Here is a 25,547-nt window from a genome sequence, read left to right as displayed (position 1 = left end):
GATTGGTCTGCACTGACTGATTATCAATCTATTAGCTAAGCGTCTAAAATTAATTAGAAAAAGTATGGTGAGGTGATGCATCGACGGCACATATCAGAGAGTTTGTAGTTTGAAGAATAAACTCATCTGTGGGCTGCGTTCCTGCACACACAGAGCCCCTCCTCCCTCAGGTCGTACCACTATCACAGGAGGGAGGCGGAGGGAAGTAGCAACAAGCTTCCAATTCCTCGTTAAAAACGAGGAGGTCCAAAACAACCAAGGAAAAGAAAACACCGGTGGAAAAGAAAGAAAAAAAGAAAGATTGCGACGGTGCCCGTGGTAAAACCAGAGTCAACATCGGACCCGCGTTTCAAAGGTGACGTGATCTAAGGGATTTCAAAGGGACGAAGTCGAGGGGGAGGAGCTCGGTGGTCGTGGGGGAGGAGCATGAGAGTTGTAAACATTCAAAATCTGACAGAGTGCCCTCCATCCGCCGGACTTGCCGACTGGAACTTTAATTCCCACTTTTGTTTCTTACGGTTTATCACTTTCACAGTTTTCAATATACAGGGTCCCATGAAGTTGGAATAATTTGCAAATGTCTTTTATAGCGCCAAACAAATGTAATGCATGTATTAATTTCACCTGGGTAATTGGGACACATAATGTAATCATTGCACCTGATTAAAAGTGATTACTGATTCCAACATTATGGGCAACAGTGTATGAATATAATTGCTTAATGACTTTGTCTTAGGGTTGGAGTTAGAGATAGGCTTGGGTCTAGGGTTAGGGTGTAGTGTTTTTGTAGTCATAGTCCTCCTTTAAATGTTGTTAATGTGGTTTGTGTTTTTTTCTCCTTAACATTCACCCCTTGTTCCATGTCTCGCTCCACAAGCCGGTGTCTGTCAGTCCACTATGGGTGAAGATTCAGACACGTGCCGGAAGGCAGACGTCGAGGCAAGGGCACTGGTTGTATTTTTTTTTTTCTGATTAAGAACGTGGGAGGAAACCGAAGCACTCGAAGTAAACCCATTCCAACACTTAGCAACAGGGAGTTTAAGGCTCTGTTGTGCAGACTTTTAAAGGCCCTTCTGATGCGACCGGTCTTTTTTGGCGTCAACAGGTGAATTTTTAGTGCCTGGATTATGTCGTCGTCAACAATTGGGTTCTTTGAAAGCAGCTCCTCTTTACCAACCCCCATCTTGCGCAGGTCCTGGTGCACCACCTTGGCAATCCTCTTGATACAGTGTTGACTTGGCTTGACAGCGATGTCACACTCTTTCATCTCTTCACAGAGCATCTGATTCAGGTTCATGATGATGGGTGCCCTGTAAATATGGAGTGACTGATTTTTCATTACATTCTCAACCAGGTTAATTCAAACATGTAATGGGGAGGACCCCCGGACCCCCCGCCTAAACAGGACCCCCCACATATCAAATGCTGCTGACGCCCTTCGTCTTAAAACAACATTGTTAGCATTATTGACTTGTTTAAATACTTTTATCAGTCCTTATATCTTTTGACTTTATTTATTTTATTATCTTTTATTTGATTTTTCCTTGCTTTCCCACTCTGATTTCTGTTTCAATACCTGCGTCGAGCTGCAGTTTGTAGATATCCGAGTCCTTCATAATGATTAAAAGTAGACGTTCTCCCTTTCTTTCTTTCTTTCTTTCTTTCTTTCTTTCTTTCTTTCTTTCTTTCTTTCTTTCCAGCTTTACAAACAGGAAAGAGGAAAGTGACGTCAAAGGATTCTCCTAAAGCCTGAATAATATCAACATATCACACACGTCTTCATCTGAAAACCATCCAGAACGATTCAGAATGACCAAACAGGATATGATGTTTACATGCTCAAATTAGGATTATTGTCATATTGTGGAATATGAGTGCATCTAAGTAATTGTCACATAAATCACAGATAACAAAACTACAGTAGACTTTTCCAAAGATTGCTAATATGATATAACTTTTCCGAGAGCTGACAGCTGGTGATGTCACAGACGTCCCTCCAGGTCCCACTGGGGATCCGGACCGGATGCTGCTGGCAACACACGTTAAGTTGCAAAAAACCTGTCCTCCGCTAATGGCGTTCATTAGCTCGGTGAGAATTGAATTAGCGTCCCAGCCGAGGCGGCGGCGGCGCGGCGGCGGGCCGTGATGAAAGGCCTCCTCACCCACGCTGCTGCTGCTCCGGGTGTAATTGCTTGTTTGTGCTGTTACAAATCAATCAATCAACCCCATGTGAAGGCGAGATGAAGAAGATGAGTTAGTGTACAGCGCCTCATGTGCTTTTAATGATGCCGGAATAAACACTGACACTGAATTTGATGTTTCACTGAATGAAATGTCACAGTGCAGAATGAAGCTCATATAACACAGATCCTAATAATGATGTGAAATTAACTCACAAAACAAGAATCACTCCATTCTGACCTAATCCTTCCAGCTAATATATGATTATTTGATGTATTCAAACAGTAAATACTAATATATGTATCAAAAATGCTACATAAACATTTAAAGTTTACTGAAAGTTTAATTTAATTAATTTAAATCTGAATTGAATCCATTTGTGATCCAGGAACATACTTTTTTTTAATCCTGGTTATGGCTCTGTTTATTTATTTAATATGTCTTGACCTTAATGTTGTTACCAATAATAGATGTATGTGTAAATAATACTGTAGAAATAAATGTAATCGCTCCTTTTATAGATCAGAATCCTTTGCGAACAGTTGGACCCGCTGTGATAAAACGGCTTCAGGGATGTTTGCGTGAGTCCTCAGAGGTGGCTTTATGTTGAGTGTCGTTAAATCCTCCTTTTTTTTGGGGGGGGGGGGGCTTTTTGGGGGGCTAAAAGCATTGACCCCTCCTCTTTTGTTCCCTCTCAATCTGGTTACCGGCTCTGCGTCCAATGAAGCGGAAGACAATGCAGAGCTGGGGATGAGGCTGAAGGCCGGTTGCTGTCGTGGCCTCCGCCTGGCTGAACTCATTTCAGGGATGATTTGCTTCGACTGATATGAGCTGCTTGGATTACTGTTGAGTCTCTTTGTTCCTGATTGAGGAAGGGGTCAAAACAAGCTCCTGAGAGCTTAGCAGATCCACGTAACGTGCCCTCTGACAGATTTAAACATTTTAACACCGGTGCTGCTGCTCATTTCTGTGGCCTGCACGCTGTTTTCGTGGCTCTGCTTGATCTCAGAGGATGAGCACCGATAAATCCACCACACCTCGAACTCAACAGGAAGTTGTGAACGCACATTTTTCCCAGCAGACTAATTAAACGAGCTTGCTTGCGTGTTAAAGACTGCTTTTCATGGCTAACATGTTACCATAAACTCTTGACAAGTGTTCCCATTTTCCTTCCTTTTTAGAAATGTGATAATTGGATTCTCAATCAAGGAAGTCAACAATAGTAAACATTTAATTACATCGTGACCTGTTTTCTTCTCCGTTCTCCCTCATTGCCGCCTTGTTTCTCCGTCCTGCTTCCTGTGATAACATTTGCATATTTATATTGGATGTGCTTGGCTTGGCCCTATAATGATTTTGTAATGTATGTGTGTCTTTGGTTGAAGTAGGGGTGGAATTAATACTGTATATATAATATTATAATTATAATAAATATAATTGTGACACATAATGTAATTATTGCACCTGGTCAAAAGTGTTAAGTGAATAAACAGAGGATTGTGTCTGAAAACTAAATATTATTATTTACTTGTTTTAAACCAGCTTCAATAAGCCAAATTAAAATAAATGGTTGATGAATAAACCAGGTGTGTAGCGTGATGCTGCTGTTCCTATGATTTCACATGTTTTATGTTCCATATTCAGTCTTTAATGTTAAAGTAATATGTCACACCTTCTCTTTCTTTACCTTCTTTCCTGAGAAATTCAGTTTCAGTGTTGTCTTATCTGGACTTCGCGACAATGTAACCAGTATCTGATTGTCAACTTAACCGCAGCCGGACTGTAATCCCACCCAGCAGATCCTCCGCTAATCAGGGTCGGATTCAAACCATTAGAGCCCCGGTAAGCCCCTCCTTCAGCCTCAAACTGCACCCCCATCTCCATCGTCTTCATCCTTGAGATGCCCCAGCTTCCTACCAAATGGGCACCTGGTCCGGATTGGCAGATGGGATTATTGGAAGTGTAGGAGCAGAGAGGATCATTAAACCTCTAATGAGGATTTTAGTCTCATTATCTGGACATGAGCGTGGGATTAATGCTCTAAGTTTCAACAAAGTGCAAGTCATCTAATGTAACCCTGTCCCACCGTGGGACTAATAAAGGATTATCTTATCTTATCTTATCTTATCTTATCTTATCTTATCTTATCTTATCTTATCTTATCTTATACAACTAAACTGCTTAAGATAAGTTTCTCTCAACATGTGATTTGGGTGGAAACATTGTTAGGAGATCCTATTTTTCAATGAAATATGAATTAACTGAAAACACATTTCTATTTTGTAGTGATTATGTTCATACAGTCATGGTACAGCCACAGTTCTTGTGATTTTGGACTGGCATGGGCGTCTGAACCGAAGCAGCAGCTGGGCCGTTTGAGGTAGAACGGGGGCCCCCAGCATGAGAATTGCGACAGAGGGGGGGCCCCCAGCGTGGCCGGTGCTGGGCTAATTTGTTGTGGGGGTCCACACGGAGCAGCGGGTAACATGTTCCTTTATTAAGCTAATGGCTGTGAAATGACTGAAGGGGCCTGTGGGGAATGCAGGGGGAGGTCAGGGCCGGCAGCAGGAGGGTAGGGTTAAAGGTTGAGTAGGTGCTTCTATTCACAAACACTTTGTTGTATTACTTGTGACATACCGATAGCCATCAATACATTAAATTCTCTGACATAAAAACATTTAAAAAATGTCATCTGTGGCCGTGGCAGGACTGTAAAAACCTCGTCCTATCAAAAAAGTGGGGCCAATCTCGAGCGTTCGTTTGGCATTCTGGGTCTGAACGAAGGGGGCGGGACTTTTTAGGCTCAGCGATGCGTTCAAAGCCTCTGTGGTTTTTCCAAATGACCTACTCTCCCTTTAAGTATTGGGATAGATCTTGTGAATTAGGTTATAATAACCAAACCTACGTTACTTGGTGCTTTTATTTTGTAGGGTCATTCTGTTGTGTCCTGTCTCGTCCCTCCCCTTTTCTGTGTATCACCTGTTAGTCTCGTCAGCCTTGCCCCGCCTCCTTGTGTCTCCCTCCAATCAGCTTTCACCTCATGTTAGCCCACCTGCGACGTCCCCCGTTGGTTTGAGGGCTACGAGTTTTGAAGCCTGGAGTTTGGTCCATTTGAATTACTGACCCACCTGATCACATGATCTGCTTTCATGAGAGCAGCAGGTTTCCTCTCATGAATAAAAACGACTTCTGATAACTGGGACTCAATATCAAACAGGTCAAACAGAGCCGCTCAATCATTTAGCCTTTTGGCACATTTCCATTTTAACTCACTAACACAACGATTGTGATAGACTTACATTTTCATCATTAATGTTTTATATCCAAACAAGTTCACTATCAGGGATGCAAAAAAATAAAAAATGACAGATGCTTTCATATACTCTTAAAGATGCTAAATTGGACATTTCAAGCAATTCTATGATTCACTGTGATGGCTGAGTCAGCAGCTAGCAGCTAACGGCGCTAACAACTCAAGAAGTGCAAACATGGGTAACATTCAAACATTAAATTCAATATTTCTACAGGATCCCAAAATCATAGAGGAGACTTCATCTATTTGTTTTCCTCCAGTGTCTTAAAATAACTCGACAAACTGTAAGGACACCAACAATAACAGAACATATTTAACACAACTTAAATAATAATACGATTTCTAAAAACCTTGATCCAAAGTGCTCTGACCAAACTTTCTATAAACATTATAAGGAAGTTCTTGTTTTACACTGTTCATCTTCTTCTGTGGAGTCTCGATGGTGTATTTTATATTACGTGAGTCAGCACATTTCCCATTGATCGCATGTTCAAGACACAATCCTACATATTTATTTATTTAACACCGCTTTAGTCATTTTCTACCGGTATGAAACTTTACTGAGATGATCCACCTCCAGCTTTCTGATTGAAGACACAGCAGATGTTTCAGAAAAAGGATGTGGGAGAACCTCTTGACCTCCACATCCCATCAGCCACCTCTCCTTTAACCCCTGGTGTACTCTGAGGCTTCTGTGGGCCAATAAAAGAACATCTGTTCACTGCTTCCTCTGACCTCACACACACTTTAGTGTGTTCACTTGTTCATGAGAAACAAACATATCGTTTCATCATAGCATAAATAATAATGATGAATCACCTCAAGCATGTTCTAATGAACGCCTGTAGGACGGTAATACCCCTCCTCCACCTGATGGGGGCATGTTCTCACATGTTCGATGCCGGAGGAGTGCAGTGTGCAAATGCTCCTCCAACAATCCCAATACACTCATTAAAATCAGTTCAGATTTTCTTCATTTTCAGGCTGATTTTCTGGATTTCAAGCTCGTCATGTACGGCAGACCAGCACGTCTATATGCTACTCTATTGGACGTATACACATACTGCTTTTGCTTTCTAATGATTGGAACAGTGGATCAAAGAAAGGATCAAACATTTTATCTTCATCTCTCTGGCTTAAGACACAAGAATCTGCTGAAAAACAAACAGAAAGAAAGAATGTTAAATGTTGCCATATCAGCGTGAGGCAATAACAATATGACATATAAACACAGACACGATCCTCTGTTTATTCCTATTTAATGCATCAGTAATCACGTTTAACCAGATGCAATGATTGCATTATGTGTCCCAATTACCCAGGTGAGATGAATTCATGCATCACATTTGTTTGTGAGTGTGTATGTATGTATGTATGTATATGTATATGTATATGTATGTATATTAGTTAATACCGGTTTTTACTGTAATATTATTTAAATTAACCTAAATAAGTCAAAACCAGAAGCTAGATGCAGATTTAAAATTAAAATTAAAGATTTTTATCCTATTAATATTTGCAGTGGAGTATTTGAGGCTTCACTTTGACTTCAGTAAAGGATGGTAATACTTCTTCAACCACTGACCCCGTCTGTCTTATAATCACTACTTTGTTTATTTGAAACCACTTGTGTTTCACCAACAAACACACCTCCACCTGCTCCATCCAGCTGCCTCCACGGAGCGCTTTGAAAAGGGGATGAGAGACGAGTGAGAGGGGGGAGGGAGGGGAGGGAGGGCGTGCATTTGTCTGTGTGTGAGAGAGAGAGAGAGGGAGAGAGAGGGAGGGAGGTGCTGCATCAACCCGGCATACAGCAGCAGCAGCAGCAGCAGGCTTAGAGATCTATTGTTCCCTGTTTTATTGCTGCCAGACTCGTTCTCCCTCGTCTCATTAAGGATCCGAGAGAGAACCAGAGAGGACGAGGACAGCGAGAGGACCCTGTCCGCCTGGGATTACTCCTTCTTGGACGCACTGGTGTGGACAAAGCAGGAGCAGAAAGACACACACACAACACACACACTCTCCAGTCCAGCTCCCGACCTCGGGCCAGGCGTGTGTGTGTTTTTTTTCTTCTTTCCTCTTGACTGCATTGGGAACTACAGTACTTGTGGTGCGTTGGCCATGGGGACGCCGGGGGTCTGGAGAGAGGCACCGCTCCCCTCTCTCTGGAGGATAACGCTGCTCTGCCTCTCCGTCTGGGAGATGGATGCACAAACCGCAGTGGAAACTAAACCCATGTACATCTGGCAAACAGGTAGGGGCTTTGCTATCACCACCTGGTGTCCCATTCACTACTACGGCTGCAGGGAACTTCCCTCAAAGTGCTCCTTCTTTGTGGTTTCTGAGGTGATTCCGTCGCTTCCCTCGTTCACAGCTAAAGTTTGACTCGCAGGCGTTGCATGTGGCATTGATGCATTGGAGCCATCTTGCTACTGTATGGTGTGGTAACATATTTACTGCAGTCCCTGAGGTGAACGTCTCTTTGCCCCCAGACTGGGGGGGGGTGTGTGAGAGGACCCACCCCCCCACCACCACCACCCTCTGTGTTGTTTGTGGACTGAAGCAGCTGGGACTCCTCGGCTGCCCTGCACTGCTATTGACTCATTTATCACCCTTTGACATATAGTGCAGTTGGTGAGAAATGGTGTGTGCACTGTAGATGCATGTGGAGAGAGAGGGAGGGAGGGGGCATGCACGCTGCAAGAAATAAATAAATAAATAAAAAGCAGTGAGAACACTTCCAGCCGGCAGTGTTTTAGTGTTTTATTTGTGGAGAAGTAAGCCAGAGGTCGGTGTTGATGGGTTAACCGGAGTACAGTGAAGCACAATACGAGGCTCCCCCTCTGCTGCTGCTGCTGCTGTTTTGGGTGGTGGTGCCTTTCATTCACTGTGAGAGTGTAGCACATGGTCAGGAGGACACAATGCTGATGCATGGTCCAGCGAGCAGGAGGAGGAGGAGGAGGAGGAGGAGGAGGAGGAGGAGGAGGAGTGATGGGGGAGCTGGGTTCCCTTTGGATGCAGTTGGAAATCAATGTTTTCTTTCTCTACTGTCTAATCTCTCTCTGTTTTGCTGGATCAATGTACTGGTTTCACTGGGATGCCGTCCCCCCTACCAGTAGGCGCTGATCAATGGGCATAGTCCTGACAATGCAGCTTAACCCCCCCCCCCCCTCCGTATGGGATCAATGCTGACTTTGGGTGGAGTCTAAAATGTAATCTATACTAGTTAATAATCTGTGTTTGTGATATCCAGAATGTAATTTAATTTTTCTTTTTCGTTTCTTCTTTTCATCCAATTGTCCAGCAGTTAAGTCAATTATCTTCCAATTGAAGATGCTATTTCCTTTTTCCTGTTGTGCAAAAGTTAGGAGAGAAATCGAGAGCTCTCTTCATTTTACAATTTGGCACCTCAATAAATACAAAATAGGTCAAAATGATCCTTCTCATTCTCTGTTGTTGCACCTTAAATTCTGATTATTTTGTTGTTGTTGTCTTCCTCCCACATTCCCCAGCTCCACTGCTCACACACTGTAAAGGAATGGAAATCCTGTGGTATTATGAGCTGTACCTCCCACCGCGTTAAGGCAGGGGAGGAGATTAAGGGTAGAGAAACAGAGCAGATTGGCCAGACAAAGTTAACCTAGATACGGTATATAGACGTGTTTATGTGTCCCTCCTCTTGGCTTAAGCCCGTCGCCACTTGGCTCCTGATGCTACTTTGGCTGGCTGACAGCGCCGTGGCACCGATGCCGACATGAATGGCGGCGAACCTTTCGTGTAACGTTCTCGTTCTTGGTGAGATGACTTTCTCCTCAGCACCTCCTGTTCAGGAGGGAGGAGCACAGATGTTTGCATCTTAGAAAAGGAGGCCTGCGTCTGAAATCACACACTGTTCACTATAGAGTTCTCCATGTTGTACCTCTGTATAGCAAGAATTATTAAACCCCAAATGATGGTCATTAACCAAGCATTATATACCCATCATGCATTGCTCTGAACGGACGGATGGTCCTCTACAAAGTCCTTTACATACTCCTCTATATGTCCTCTATATAGTCCTCTATAGTCCTCTACATATTGCTCTACATAGTCCTCTATATAGTCCTCTACATAGTCCTCTATATAGTCCTCTATACAGATCTCAGTAGGGAGTAGTGAACTACTGATTTTGGACACAGTTATTATATGTTATATGTATTTTTCCAGTAAATAATTTGCTAAAACCACACCCCTGTTCCAGATGGGTCGACTGGAATTAGCATGTGGTTTCTAATAATTTAGGTTCCACCATTGAGTGATGGGGGGGGGGGGGGGGTTCTCAAGAGACCCCTATTCCCAGCGATATGTGTGGAAGTGCCAAGGGGGAAAGAGTATGGTTTCACTAAACGCTACATGGAAATATTTAGTATTTAATCCATTTATTCCTCCCCTGTGGACTGTGATGTGTAACCGGGCCAACAATGCTAAAAGAAACAAAACAGAAAGTCACGCGTGTGTCACATTAATCCCTTACACTACCTACATAGTATGACATGTGTTGTGTTGTGATGTGTAATCTGGCACTCTGGCAGTGGATTTACTCGTATTGTCTCAGTGATTGAAGCACAGAAGGTTGGCGGATTAGATTCCAGTTTGCAGGTCTTTTGTGAGTTGAATCAGAGAGGAGGTTTGGGTGGTCTACGTGTCAGAACTTTCACCCAGGAGACTGCTGTTAGTGTTACCTGACAACCAAGTAGTTTTCTTGTCTCAACATAACCAAGTCCTTTTCTAGTCCTTTTGGTGAATTTAAGCTGTTTTCACTGTGAGTAAGAAGAAACACATCAGCTGGTTTACTACAGCGGTATAAGCCTAAAATTAACAATTTTGTTGTGATTTAATTGCTATAAACAGATAAAAATTATGCGGAAGTAACTACATAACCATGCTGGTTTGGAGAAAGTCCAAAATCATGATTTGTTAGGTCCGTTTGCAAGACGATAAGCAAATCACTTTAAAAATGCTTGTTTTCTGAATGGAGTCTTTGCATTGACTTTATGCGGAACCTTTGCTTTGCTTTTGGTGTAAATGTTTGTACTGTAGTTTTGTTTTTGTATGTGTTATATCTTTACCTGGAAATGTAATTGAGAGTACAATGTCGTTGTCTGGGATTGTTATCATGCTGAGAAATCACAGTGGCCTGAAAAAAACAGGTTTTTGGCGCTGCATACCTTCTTATTGATCACTTATTGATCTTTGCACTGCAATCCCCTTACCCATCACAACCAACACCACCAGCGCCTGAGTAGACCACAGGGCTTGATACTTCCTGGTACGGTGCAGGACAACAAAGGTCCGAACAAGCCGGAGCAACAACGCATGGTAATTAGTGGGGCAGTTCGCCTGTAAACACCCCGTCAGCTTCAGAAAGACCTCATGAATGGAGGCTATTTAGGCCTGTTTATACACACACACACACACACGCACACACACACACAGCTACGACACAGTGTCTCTGTATTGTCCAGATGCTCACGTCCATGTGCTGCACAAAAGAAAAGAAGAGGCTTCACCTCTTTGTCACATGACCCACTCTTTGTTCTTACTCCAGTGTCCCCAAAGAACCCCTCCGCCACACCGCCACCACCCTCTCCCGTCTCTCGCGGTGACCTCTGACCCCAGAGCTGAGAGGGGTCTCGTGAGGGTATCAACAGTGAGAAGAAGGCGGGGTGGGGGGGGGGGCGGTGCAGCTTCTGCACATCACCTGTCAAGTGCTTAATTCGGTCATTTACGCCAGTAAATGTAATAAGCTCCCAGTGAGGTGGAGGTCGACTGATTTGGGGTTTTAGAGACGACCCAGTGAAACCGATGCTCATGTGGTTCCATTGAAGTACTTATTTAAAGCTGAACTGTACCAAATCGTCAGTTTATGACATCATCACCCTAAAAAAAAGAACAAAATCCTCATTTTTAATAAAGTGATTCATCTAGTTATATTGTATATTTGTACAAGTTAAACACATCACACTGCAACGGCCAGAGTTAGTCACGTAGTATTAAATATTGGGAATTACCCAATTTATAGGCAGAAACAAAGGTTTCCCCAAACTGCTGTGTTGGACTGTGTTGATGAAAGTTGATATTCAGAGCAGCATGAGCAGCTTCAGGGGAATTTTTGGGGGATCTGCTGACGTCGAGAGCCCCCTTTCAATGAAATCATATGGATGTTCACAAGTGATTAAAAGGCATTTGTTGTGTTGAACAGACACTGGAGTGGCTGTTTGGAGGAGGCACCATGGAGGCGCCGAAATTATTTCTGTTTTCCCTGGGATTCATCAAGTGCAAAATTGCAGCCATTATTCTGCGTGAGGTTGAAGAAGCTGCATCCAGCTGTTCAACTCTGCCTGGCAGGCCATCCCAGGTGGAGGAGGGGTGTGTGTGTGTGTGTGTGTGTGTGTATGTGTGTGTGCATAAACACACAAGTGCACGTACACACCAGCCCTCCACTGAACTCATAGCTGTGTCTTTGTCTTTCTCTCAGCCGTCTGCCGTCTCTAATCACCCCTGTAATCCCCATTAATATTAACACACTGCTGCTTTTTTCTTACTTGACACGTTAAAAAAATAAAATAAAATTTATAATCAGATAGTTCAGAAGCTCAACAGCCTCACAAAAAGCTGAGTGACAGTGCATTTCGTCTCGCACCCACCTCCTCGGCTACGCTATTCTCTTTATTTCTCACTCACATGAATAGCTACAGCAACACCCATTCACTTACACACACACACACACACACACACACACACACACACACACACACACACACAGACACCACACACACACACACACACACACACACACACACACACACACACACACACACACACACACACACACACACAGGGATGTGTTTTGTCGTGTGTGCCTCATTACTCCCAGTGAGAGGGCTGACAGTGGGGGCGGAGTTTGGCTGTCAGAATCCCACCTGCGGGCGGAGGACACGGGGCTGCTGGGTAATTACTTGGGACGGCGGTTCGTTCGATCAGGGTGCCACTCCTCCAACGTCGTCCGTTAACAGACTGACAAGAGGCCGAGTGCAGACACAAGACATACTCGGGTTTGACTGATAAATGGGTTTCCAGATGAAAAGCGTCGACACTGTTCGGATACTAACACAATTACGTGTCTGAAGAGTAGCCGGCATCCCAGAGGCCACTACACCACAAATATGCTTGTTTTTATTTATTTATTCAACACAAATACACTTCTGATATTTTACAAATCACCATCTTTATTTAGTTATTTCAGCCTCTTTTTTAAAAATCTGTTTATTGTAATTCAATCACAGCAAATCGTTTGTTTTGGGTTCATTCAGCTGTAGTAAACCAGCCGATGTGTTTGGGCAATGATTAATAAGACGGTAAGCCTTGCCTCCTCTCCAGCACAAGAGAGGTGAATAAACACCAATAACCCTTGGGAATAAGCACAAGTGAACCCTGCAGTCACACTTCCGTGAGTAATGTAAGGTGAAAATTTGAAGAATGTCAGAGCTAAAACGTGGCTATTATCGGAACTTTTCCAGTTCTGGATTAAAACCAGAAAGTAGTAAAAAGGGGAATTAAGATAAACAGGGTTCATCTTTCTAAATTCTTAATTAGCCTGGCCAGAATCTGACTCATTCAACAGACTGTGTGTTCCAGTCAGCAACTATGGAGGGTGAAAGTCGAGCAGGTACGAGTCTAGGTCCAATTTGGCCGTTTATTTCCTTGATTTTCAGTACAATCTCAGTATTTATTCTATATTCTCCAAATCTATCATGAATCACCCATCAAATCCCCGTATCACAGTGTCATCAGCATAGAATCAGACCAAGCTATGAAAAGACGGGGATAAGAAGGCATGTGGAGCAAGTGGTGATGGACAAGCCAGCAAGAGGTTAGATGCCGAGCAACTGTGTGTGTGTGTGTGTGTGTAAGTGTGCAGCCAGTGGTCCAGAACAATACCAGTCCAACTAACCACATTACAGTGATTAGCTGTGTATTCCTGCTCTCGGATAAACCCTGGTCTCCCTCTGGCTAACCTACGCTCCCCGCGGCTCGGCCAGCCCTGGGAAACGTGCTGCAGGATTGGCCTAAGCGGCATAAAGAGCTTTTCATTAACCTGCTTCTTCCTCTCCATGTCATCCTCTATTACCGCTCACTTCCAGCTAGCCCTCGCTCGACATATGATCCAAAAACCCAACGGCGCTTCAGCTCTACGCCGGGTATCTTTAATTCTTAACTTCAGTGAACACACTTAATAGACATCTGCAAATTTCTGTTGTCTGTTGCTGTTTCTAAACACAGCATTGAAAATTGTCTTAATTGTTTTTAGGAAATTGTTGCATATTTAACCTTTTAAGATGTGTTTTAGACCGGAACCTTAGCTACCATGTTATGTCCTCAAATTCCTTTTTTGGGGGGGAATTTGGGGGTTTTTACTAAACGTCTATACAATTAAAATGTATATATCAATCTGCTCAATTTACCAGCAAATATGTATTTTGCCAATCTAAATCAGAAAATATCTGATGAGAGCCAAATAATGTGATGTAGCATATAAATGTATTGAGGTTTGATACCCGGCTGTATGAAGGACTGTTTAGTATGGAGGCTGCTTTGAAACAGCATGTCTCTATGTCACCTACTTTATTGCAAAACTAAAGCATATCAGACAATAAAGGTGTGTTCTGCTTAGTGTTTACATTTAAATGGCTGCGAAATCATTCAGACCATGAACCCACGACCCACAAGGCCTCACACTTTAGTGGCAAATCAAGTTGTGAGTTAGTGCCTTTCAAAACCTCAACAATAAGCGTCCAAGCCATTGAATATGAATGAAATTCAATTGAATTTTCTGGAGCAGCGAGGTCAGAGGAAGACGTTGCGGTTAATTGTCCAACTTTACATCCACAAGAGTTGGAAGAGGGAGAACTTGCCAACCTTCTCTCTTTAGACAGTTTGTAATTTTATTTTTAAATTTCCCTCGTCACCTCTCGTGTGCAGAGAAGTGTTAAACACCCTGATTTCATTTGGGTTAATAGTTGAAATCCTACAGCGGCTTAGTCAGTGGTAATGGGGCTCAGCCACCTGAGATCATGGATTCCACCATGGAGTCGTGCGGCGACGGCAGCTTCTCGGAGCTGGACGCGTTAGCGTTACTCTGAATCGCATCTTTACGCGGTGACGCTGCGCTGGCAGAACCTCAGTGACACTCGTACTATTTCAGTTCTGTGTGTTATAAATAACCAGAGAGCTGACACAAGCAGAGATTCACCTTAGGCAGTCACAACTGTGCAGCTAGACGAATGATATATAGAACACAAACACAATCAGGAAACGAGTGAGAGAAGTTCAACAAACGGGTCAGGATTTTGACTTATAATGTATATATATATATACATTATAAGTCAAAATCCTATATATATATAGGTGTATACTGTATATAAATCCCATTTCCACTGAGAGGAAATCTATTTTGTGTCAAATGTATTTATTTAGTGGAAAAAAATGTAAATATATAAGCATTTTGTTAATTATTATTATTATTTATTTATTTAAATCGCTGAATTGTGGCCATACTGAACTGATTGGTATGGGCATGAATGGTCCTGATGGCATTTATTCATTCAGTCATTCATATTCCCCAGAGGATGAATCCTCATTATTTTTGTTGAAGCATAGTGTTACTTTTAGATTTCCCCTTAACAAATACTTCGGTCTCAGAAACTTTGTCATAGACTGGATTTTGTGTACAAGTTGGAAAGGCCGTGCATGGTCACCAGAGGATTTTTCATGATGATATTCTCCAAATGCCTGTCCAACACAAGATGGAAAGATCACCACCCGTTGGCAATTGATTAGTTGCAATTGATTAATAATCTTTTTTACTAATTATATTGTGGACATTCACACTCTCCAGAGGATAAACCCTTTCCTCTATTGCCACTATCAGGCCACAGTTTTCACCTGCCAACTACAAAAGTAAAAAGAATTCTCTAACCACACATCTACCAAAGGCAGTGTAGGAACTTTCAACCTTTATCCTACTTTATTTTTGCTGTGAATAGTCATGCTCCACAGAGGATGAGTCCTAATGAGATCTTCTTAACCATTCGGGTAGGATTGATAGTTTCTACATCATCAGGGCAAAGGTCAACTTTGTACACAATTAATTATCATTATATCACTGTCAGATTGCTATTTGATTTACTGAGCATGTTCATACTCCCAAGGGGATGAACCCTTCTGATGATTCAACCCAATGAAGCTCTCAAACTCTCCACAAAGAGAAAAATCCAACGTTGTGGATTTTGGATAGTGTATAGTGGATCATGAACCTTTCGGGGTTTTAGAGTGCTAATGGTGTTTTGAATTGGGTTAAATTCAACTTTAATTTTGTTGAGACTGAGCCGCAGAGACAGTTGGAAAGATATGAGATGTGAAATATTTCCTCTCAGTTCCTGCAAATACTGTAGAAATTAGCATAAATAGCAGCACTTTAACTGCAGTAATCATTGTATTATTCATCAGGTCTCGGAGGCAGCGGCTCACTGAGAGTCTCAAACATAGTCGTCCTCGGTCTAATGAGGCCCCGAGGAGGCCACTGAAGTCAAAACACAGCCAGAGCCCAGCAAAGTGAGCTTTGGTTTTTTTCACCGCTCGAAAAGGAAATACTAACCCTTTAATAAGTGATCCAGTAGTGGAGCTGAAGAGACGCTCTCTTCTGGTGGAGAGGTTAAATTCAGGTCCCCAAGAATATCAAATAAAATATGAAGTGGCACTGTGTCACAACAGCAACACTTCATTTCTCCCTTGCTTCACCTCACCGTTCACTGATAGCCCGGCGGACTGAGGCGATAGGGTTTTCCTGAAAAGGGGGATAGATCAGGAGACATTCATGGGATTTTGTTGTGTAACTTTGAGGATCCTTGAGACCAGAGGTCTTCAATGTTTTCAAGGACCCCCAAGGCTTATAGCAAACCCTTTATTACATATCGTATAAAATGATGTTGCTCATTAAACCAGGTGAATAATAAAGTGTAGTGCAGCCTATAGTGTATAATTTCGGAATGATGTATGTAAGGCTAAGCCATTAAAATATTCATTTTTGACAGATTCATATATTTAATTTAATTCTATATTAGCATTTCTATATCAATTTCACAACATGTAACGCATGGGAATATTTATATTTGCTTATTATAGGTTGTATTTGTGTAAATGTGTATTTTTGGACATATTTAATTTAAAAAGAATAGTTTCGGGAACCCCCTGCAGTAACTCTGCGGACCCCCTGTTGAAGATCTCTGCTTTAGACAGTCCATAGGTTTGAAATCTAAGCACTTTTCTCTGATTATGATGGATTTGAACTCTTTACCTTTTTTCCAACTGTTTTACAACACACATAATGATTCATCTTAGCGTTTTCTCGTTTGATTCGCTTTCCTGCCAGCTTGTGTTAAGCAGCAGATTGGCTGCAAAAGAGCTTATTTAACAGTTCTGTGTCGGCTACACAAGAATCTGGCAAGTCCCACATGAGGCGGTAAACGGGTGTGAGAAGGCAGCCTTTTTTTGGGGTTGATATTTCGGTTTTTAAAGCGTTTCAGATACGATTATTTGCATGTGAACACTCTGCAGATTTGGCCTTTGGAGTGCTACAAGGGTGGAAGTGGATTAAACGTTCAAAAACATCCTGCCGCTACTAGAAGTGTAAGATTGAAACATGCGGGACCAAAGTAAACCGGATCCACATCTGCACCAGATGCTGTGGGCTTAGAGTTTTTAACACCGGCCTGGCTGTCAGGAATTGATTAGCTACACATTTCTCTCCTCCGTAAATCTCTGGCAAGCTGAATCCTAACGAATGAGAATGCTTTAAACTCTCCTGGCAACAGTACAATCAAAGAATAACTGGTCTCCACTTGCTCAACAGTCCCATGCTGCATCGGAGGGAAAAAACAAATTTAAATTCCATCCTCTTAAAGTCCAGCTGAAACTGCATTTTTACAGTATTTCCAAGTGAAACAGGACAAAATGTTTGGGAGGAATTGGATTACATTGATGTTATCATATTATTGTAAACATGCAAAAAATATAAAATATTGGATTTTCACATAAAAACCTACGTAAATTAATTTTTTTAAACATGAGCGTGGATGTGATCTAAAAGGGTTAAACAGGCATTTTTTTCAATATTTGGCCGTTAGATTTTCTTATTTATTTTTAACAATTTGGCAACTTTGGCAGTGTTTTGTGAATGTGTTATGAATTTGATTCCATGGCGATCTCCACAGCAATGGAACAAAAGTTAAATGTGATAGTGAATGTGATTATCAAAGGTAATAATATGAGTTTATGGTTAATGCAGTTTGCTACTTTATGACTTTAACACTTAGCTGTAAAGTTGACCTTGAATCATGAAGCTAACTTTGCTCACAGCTTCACACCAGGATCCAGATGGATCCAGATCCAGTAAGGTTGCCGCTCTGCTGCTCTTGTGTCAGAATTGTTTACAGAATGCATAAGGCGTGCGCTAATGTATGCGGAGCGAAACCAAAATCACAACAAAGCCATCACAACTGCGTCTATAAAAGGAGCATTAACAGGAACGATGTGCGGCGGTTGAAAAAGTGAGCAAAGTGTTGATACTGGCAAGAACAAAGCCTGCGAGGAAAAACGAGGCTCCTTTCTTTATTTCTCAGCTCTCGTGTTAGAAGTGAGATTAAAGCAACATTCAGGCAGCACCTCGCCTCCTCAGGCACAAATCCTCATTTGCTTTTATCACCTGAACACAACATTCAGTGTATAATGAGGATACAGATGGTGCTCAAATGATGGTGTCTTAAAGGGCTAGTTCGCATGTTTGCAGGGGGATCGTAGCAAACAGCAATGTACTTCTGTTGTTGTCTTTTAGACCCCTCAAAGAAAAGGCTCACCTCAGAAAATCAATAGCAGACTTATTTAAAAAAAATATCAATTTTACTTCACAGAACATGTTTTCACTTATAATAATGCAGCTTGATCAGAGCACCAAAGGTCCAAACTATGACGCTCCACGTTTCACTTTTGCACGTGTGTCAATATACACTCATTACATGCATCTTTTTTTTTTCAAAATGATATCCGTCTTCACAGGAAGATACGTCCAGGCAACAAAACCACTTAGTTGGATTAGATTTTGATCATAAAGAGTGCTGACCGAGTTGCGTTTTGCAGCGAGAACACAAGGTTTGCTGGACTGCTGTCAGTTAATGTTATTTATATTTCATAAAAGTGTGTCTATGAAGCTCCAAAATCTCACCACCGCATATGTGGAGTGTTGATATTGGTGGGTTTTGTACAATCTTCTACTGTGACCTGAATTAGTTGATGACCTAGAAAGTACGATGTATTTGGTGGATATACACAGTGGATGAGATCTGGAGTACTTCTTCTGTGTACCTTTAGTGCCACTACGATTGTTCATATAATCCACTGCTCCTTCAGTGCACATGAAAAGAGATGTAAGTGGGGAAAAAATGGCAGCGTTTGCAGATAAAAGAGGCTGCTTTAATTCGTTGCAGTTCCTCCGTATCTACAGGGCCGGGAGTTAAGTGAGTTACGGGAGCCGCTGTATTCATCACACTTATGGCAGTCGCTGAGCCGTACTCCCCGAAGGAAGGCTGCTTCAAATCATCCTCTTCCTTCCCACAATGCATCATTACCCCAAAAAACCCACCGGCCACCCTCGGACAGGACTCTCCGGTTGATGGCTCTTGACTGAACCTGTTGATCATTCGGTATGCAACAGATTCTTCGATGATATAGACAGGAAACGAGAGAAAAGACTACGTGTTTTGAAGCTTCAAAACCGGCATTTTAGGTGTTGCCATCTTGTATTTTTTGGCAACCATTGAATGGAAGTGACCATATTTGGACTGTGGAGGAGCGACGGGTGGATCTGATGAACACAAGTGGCAGAGCGACACACCGAGCGAAAACCTAACTGCATCTGGTTTATCTGGCTCCGGGTGTGAAGCTGCTAACAAAGTTAGCTTCAAAGTTCAAGGTCAACTTTACAGCTAAAGTAAGCTAAAGCTAAAGCTGTTAAAGTCATCTGAGGAGCTAATTGCATTGATACCGTGTTGGCAACGTTAGCAACAGTAGTGAACTGTCAATCACAAGGTAGCCCCGCCCCCTAAAGCATCCCCTGCTTTCTGGTCTGGTGGACTCTAAATGGACCATAATGTACTAAAGGAACATCATGCTGGATTGAAGAAGTCTTGAAACTAGAGATTGAGACCATAAACTCATGTTTACAATGTTTACTGAGATAATACATCAAGAGAGAAGTAGGACCATTTTCTCATAGACTTCTATACAACCAGAGAGCAGTCGCCCCCTGGTGGCCAGCAGAGAGAAGTAGGACCATTTTCTCATAGACTTCTATACAACCAGAGAGGAGTCGCCCCCTGGTGGCCAGCAGAGAGAAGTAGGACCATTTTCTCATAGACTTCTATACAACCAGAGAGGAGTCACCCCCTGGTGGCCAGCAGGGAGAAGTAGGACCATTTTCTCATAGACTTCTATACAACCAGAGAGGAGTCGCCCCCTAGTGGCCAGCAGAGAGAAGTAGGACCATTTTCTCATAGACTTCTATACAACCAGAGAGGAGTCGCCCCCTGGTGGCTAGCAGGGAGAATGCAGGTGTAAGGCACTTCAGCTTTGGCTTCACTTTTCAGAACCGGAGGTTGCCGCCTGATTTTGACTAAGAATCTCCACTCAAGGTCCACTTACTTACTTAAGTTTTCAACTGCATCTCGAGGTCTTCATCGGTGGATTGAGTTACATGGCAGTTAAATGGCTTGATGCTGTTTTCCAGTCATATAAATATCCATCCTTCATCCAGCATTTTTCTACTCAGTCTTGGGTCCAAATAAGAATACAAAGGAAGACATGGTTTATCCTCTCAGGGGCATGAATCTCTACTTTGTGTCAAAAATGACATATTGGCCTTTATTGTGTAGTTGAGGAAAGCTTGCGGGTATTTAATGAAAACGGTTCCAAAGGAGAGCACGGATGTGTTCATTTCATGGCAACATGCTCATTATTCATTTTTTCTGCGTACGAGGGGGAAACTTTGGCCTATTGGTGGAGTCAGAGGTTGAAAAACACATGAATTTAATTTTTAATGTGGGAATATTTAATGTAACAACATAACATCTAATCTGGCAAGCTCAATTGCTTTGCTCATCAGTAACGGCCCACACAAGGCTTCTTCTCAGGGAAACGTTGGTGAATGAGGTCGATAGTTATTCTGAAACATGAAAAGAAGAAACAGCGGCCGTTTGCAAAAAAAGGATGCCGAGAGCACTTTTCTGCTTCTTCACATTTTGGAAAAGGAGGAAGAAGAAGTGAAATCTTATTAATCTCACATCCTTGCTTACACTGCCAGACACTGTTGAATATAAATATGCATGGATGGATTATGGATTATCAAATGTTGCTTACAAAAACTTGTTCCGAATGCTTTAAGAGGATTTGAAGAGCAGGTAATGTGTCCTTATGCTCTGTGTTTCGGGCGTCTCTGGCCGAGCTTTGATGAAAGGCGCGATGTGGTTTGAATTACTCATAAACTGACAGCCTTTACACAAATAGTCTGCGATCCGTGCCAGAGCTGATATTTATAGGACGCCTCTCATATCATCAACCCATTTTGTCAGTCTGTGTGGAGCTGATGCCGACTCTGTTTGACTGTCCTGGTTGCAATTATGTGGCTTCATTAAATATGAAGTCATTTGATTAAATGACTCACACTAACACTTGACTCAAGTCTAAGCTGAATGAATCAAGTTAAAATCAAATCAAATCTAAATAAAATCACTATCTTACACAAAAAACATTGCCAATACTTGTTTTTACAACAAATGTACATCAATGTATGGAAGACTAATGAGGACCTTGTCCCCTTATAACATTTTGTTTTTAATTGTCGAGACTGTTGAACGTTATCTTTTTCACGTTTCTATTCTGACATCCTGCGGCACTACCAAGACATTTTCTGCTGGTTTTCTTCGCCCTCGATGCAACACAAACTGACGGAAACGTGACGTCTTCTGCAAATTAGTCGATATTAACTGATGCCATCTGCTCTCACCCTCCATGTCAAAAAACATGGATGCTCATAACCTTTGGTAAAAAGTCATATTTTCATTAACAGCACAAACTCTCGGTATCATCGCTGCTCATTTTATCACTTCAACCAGCACTGTGTGTTTGTGTGTTTCGCACCACTGGCCAGCAAAATATGGTCCACATGCTGCACTGACATATTCACACAAGTACAAGTCTATCACATCACACACACACACACACACACACACACACACACACACACACACACACACACACACACACACACACACACACACACACACACACACACACTCCCATTCGCATCATTAAGGCTCTGTTTCCGTCTCGCCCTTCATAACCTCGCTGCTACAGAAAATGATTCCCCCCTCTTCATCATTTTACTGCCAGTGCGTTAAACAGAATGTCACCGGCTGACAAGTGCTCCACCTCCTCAATGGCTGTAATTTGCTCGCCATATGAGGTTCTAATGGCGAGCAGAACATGACAGTTGGAATTGGGTAAGTGTTGGTGTCTGGCTTGCACTAAACAAAAAGGGCAACGGGCCGAGCCGAAAGCATTTTCACCCTCCGTGTAGCGGTCAGATAAAAAACGCTCAGGCGGGAACAACGGGTGGGAAGTTTTATGCAGCATAAAGTGTTAACGGCCTTTCTCTGTTTGCACCTCAGGTGGATGCTATAAAACCACAGTGCATTCTGGTCAATTGGCTGCACTCAGAGCTGCAAGAACGGGGGGAATGAATGGGTCGTATTGGCCACTACTATCGACTTCCTGTGTCTGGATGACGTGTTCGGTGGCCGCTGGGCTCCTAGTCATCAAGACCAGAGAGGCAGTAAAGTAGTAAAGCAGTAAAGCAGCTTACAGTGACACAGTGCAGCTGTACATTAACCTTCAGGTGTCGCCCCGGCCGGGTCACTGTGTGTCATGCCAGGGACGGCAGAACATATCTCCGTCCACACATGCTCTATGGGACGAATCACACCAGATATATACTGTATATATAACCCTCAGTGTCATGCAAGTCTGATTCAGAAACATATGGAGGATCTACAGCCACAGTAACAGGTTGTAGAATCAGTTTTCTAACTGCTGATATGAACTGTAGGATGGTCTGGTGGCTGACCAGGCATGAAGTGAAGCCGAAGCTGAAGTGCCTTGAACTTGCATTCTCTCTGCTGGCCATCAGGGGGTGACTCGTCTGGTTGTAAAAGGAAGTCTGACCCCAATGCTCACTTATCTCAGTAAACAATCCAGCATGATGTTCATTCAGTTAATTATGGTCCATTTAGTATCGAAAAGCCAATAAGAGAGCTGTTGTTCTTCTAATGATGATGATTATGAATTATTACTATTTTCTTGGGCCGCTTGAAAACATGCTGTAGTCCTGGCGAAGAATAGCAATCTGATTAAGGGTTGCATGCTCAGGTTAGCTAGCGCCCCCTATGGACTAACCCCCCGCGGTGCATTGCTGTATTAATTTGATAGGTAACAAGTTGAGGAATACAAAAAAAGCCTCCTATTGATTGGATATTTGTCTTTACACACCTTCAAAAGACAAAAAGACTTACATTTGACGGCACCACCTTAAAAACTCACGTTAGCTGAAATGTAATGATGCATATGTCATGTAACGAGCCTTTTCCAGATGAGTCTGGATCCGCACAGGAACAGACAACACAATGTGATTACAGACAAATGAGGAGCCTCATTGCAATTAGCTGGCTGCATCGTTCCATTAGCTCAGACGGGGGGGGGGGGTTCTTCATGTCTTTCCTGGCTCCTCCCACTGTGCTGCCCGCCTCAGTCTCATCAGGAAAAAGCACGAGCATCAGCAGAAAGCGTGGTGGTGTACGGAGCGGATCGGGGCCCCTGAATACTGTAGATTCTTAACCAGGATGAAGGGAGAGGCTGCAGCTTTCTACGCTAAAGCCCCGCTGACTGCAGGGAGGGAGATAATGGGGAGAAGGGGAGATCTGGAGTGGGTCAGTGGATACTTTTGATCTTATACCCCTGCTGATAAAGACTCGGCCTTAAATGCAGAATCCTGCTGATTGACGGACAGATAAAGCAGAACTGGCGGGAGAGCTCGGTTGCACAGAAAGGGAAGAACTACTGTATTTTTGCTGTTAAACTCACACTTCGGTGTTTCTGAGACCTCGTAGGGCCTCGCCAACTCACTCAACTTCAAAGGATTTGGAGGAAAGTGCTTGCTTGGTAAAATTGTGTAGATCAATATGCATTAAATACGCTGCAGGACTGATCACACTTGAGACACATCAAACCTGTAGAACTGATGTTTTGCTGTGGGACGATGCTATTTTTCCATGTTTTTAAGATGCACAGCAAAGTTAAAATATTCATAACTTTCCAGCTCCAGTCGAAAAACACTTGTCACACCCAGGCGGCCAATAAAATCACGCAAGAGGCGGGCTTTACCACTTAACCACCTCCATTCCTGTTTTGATGGCGGTAGTTGGAGGAACGGACAATGAAAGTTTTTGTCTTTTGCAATTGTTGGAGCTGCTTGTGATGATCACCCTTTTGTTTCAATTTCATATTAATTTGAAGCCAATCATTCTGTTTTTACTAAACCAAACAAAGTACTTTTGTTCCCTCAACCTAACTATAGTTTTGTGGCATGTTTTTAGTGGAACGTAGACGTGAAGACGGGGACGGGATGAACAGGAGCGTGATGTCAGAGTAGTGAGCTGATGAGAAAATGTCGATCCAGTGTTGTTTTCAGGCCTTCTACACATCCCAGCAAATCGAATCTTTCTCAGCGTCCCATACAAGCAGCATTATGAAGTGGACTCTCTCACGCTAGCATGTGGAAGCACCTCGACCTCCGCTCTCTCTGCTTGTTGTCGCCCGAGGCTGTTTGACCACTCCGGCTGTGCAGCTTAGACTTAATTTGCCACTTTGAGATCGTCTCCCTGAGGAGCGGAAGGAGCCTCCCCATCACCAACGCTGCACTTCTTCACTCTCGTGTCTCTGGACTCAGAAAATGGATCTAAGTTATTCAGCGAGTTATTTTAGAAAGGAGCTACGAAGGTCAGTAGCTGCAGGGTTGCATGGAGCCGAGGAGGAAGGTTATGTTTACTGCAACTATGCACATGCACCTTTGTGTTTCATATCTTCTGGGTTTATCTTGAGATATTATTCCAACACAAACACAGCACAGTGATCCTACGTTACCACTTTAATGGGTTAAGCATGTCCCATTAGTGTGGAGGCATCTATTACGGGCTTCCAGGTGACATCGGTGACATCATGTATCCCTGGGGAGACGCGAGAGAACACACCTCAGAAAGGTTACACTTCTTAATGTGAATCCCAACAGTGTTGTGCATTATAATGTGTGTGTGTGTGTGTGTGTGTGTGTGTGTGTGTGTGTGTGTGTGTGTGTGTGTGTGTATGTGTGGTTAGTGCAATGTTAAGATGATGACAACTGCACTGTGATTAAAGCTACCAATTCATATTTTTACATAAAGTTTGCATCCACTTTTATTTTGAAAGGAAACATTAAATTACAAAAATGACGATAATAATAAACACAACAATCTTAATTAAAGATCCACTCACAAACTCATTTGAGAGATTAAAACTACACACACACACACACACACACACACACACACACACACACACACACAGTTTTATATGATGGACAAAATAAAATTCTTTATTATTTTGTTTGTGCTATTTTGATTAAATATATTTAATAATTCATATGTAAGTAATTAAGTCAAATTAAATAATACAATAAAATAGTAAAATGAAATTAACTCCCTCTATTATACTATATTTTTATTTTCAGGTTTATTTATGTATTATATCTTTCCTGCTCTCTTATTTATTTATAATACTTTCTGTGTTTTTTTACTTGTTATTGCACTCTTGTGAG

At 42.5% G+C, this 25,547-nt stretch overlaps 1 protein-coding gene across 1 annotated transcript in view; it reads left to right on the top strand.

Moving 5' to 3' along the window:
- The first annotated feature begins 7,335 nt into the window (after positions 1-7,335).
- LOC311028356 (thrombospondin type-1 domain-containing protein 7A-like) overlaps positions 7,336-25,547 on the top strand; it is a 79,763-nt gene continuing 61,551 nt past the window's right edge. Inside the window, exon 1 of the mRNA XM_084032867.1 lies at positions 7,336-7,748. Within this exon, the coding sequence (XP_083888993.1) occupies positions 7,616-7,748 (133 nt within the window). The 5' untranslated portion in view covers positions 7,336-7,615. The remainder of the gene's footprint in view (positions 7,749-25,547) is intronic.

This window comes from Eutrigla gurnardus (genome assembly GCF_963514095.1).
Source record: "Eutrigla gurnardus genome assembly, chromosome: 17".
In the NCBI taxonomy this organism is placed as follows: domain Eukaryota; kingdom Metazoa; phylum Chordata; class Actinopteri; order Perciformes; family Triglidae; genus Eutrigla; species Eutrigla gurnardus.
This window is presented reverse-complemented; position numbering and strand designations above follow the sequence as displayed.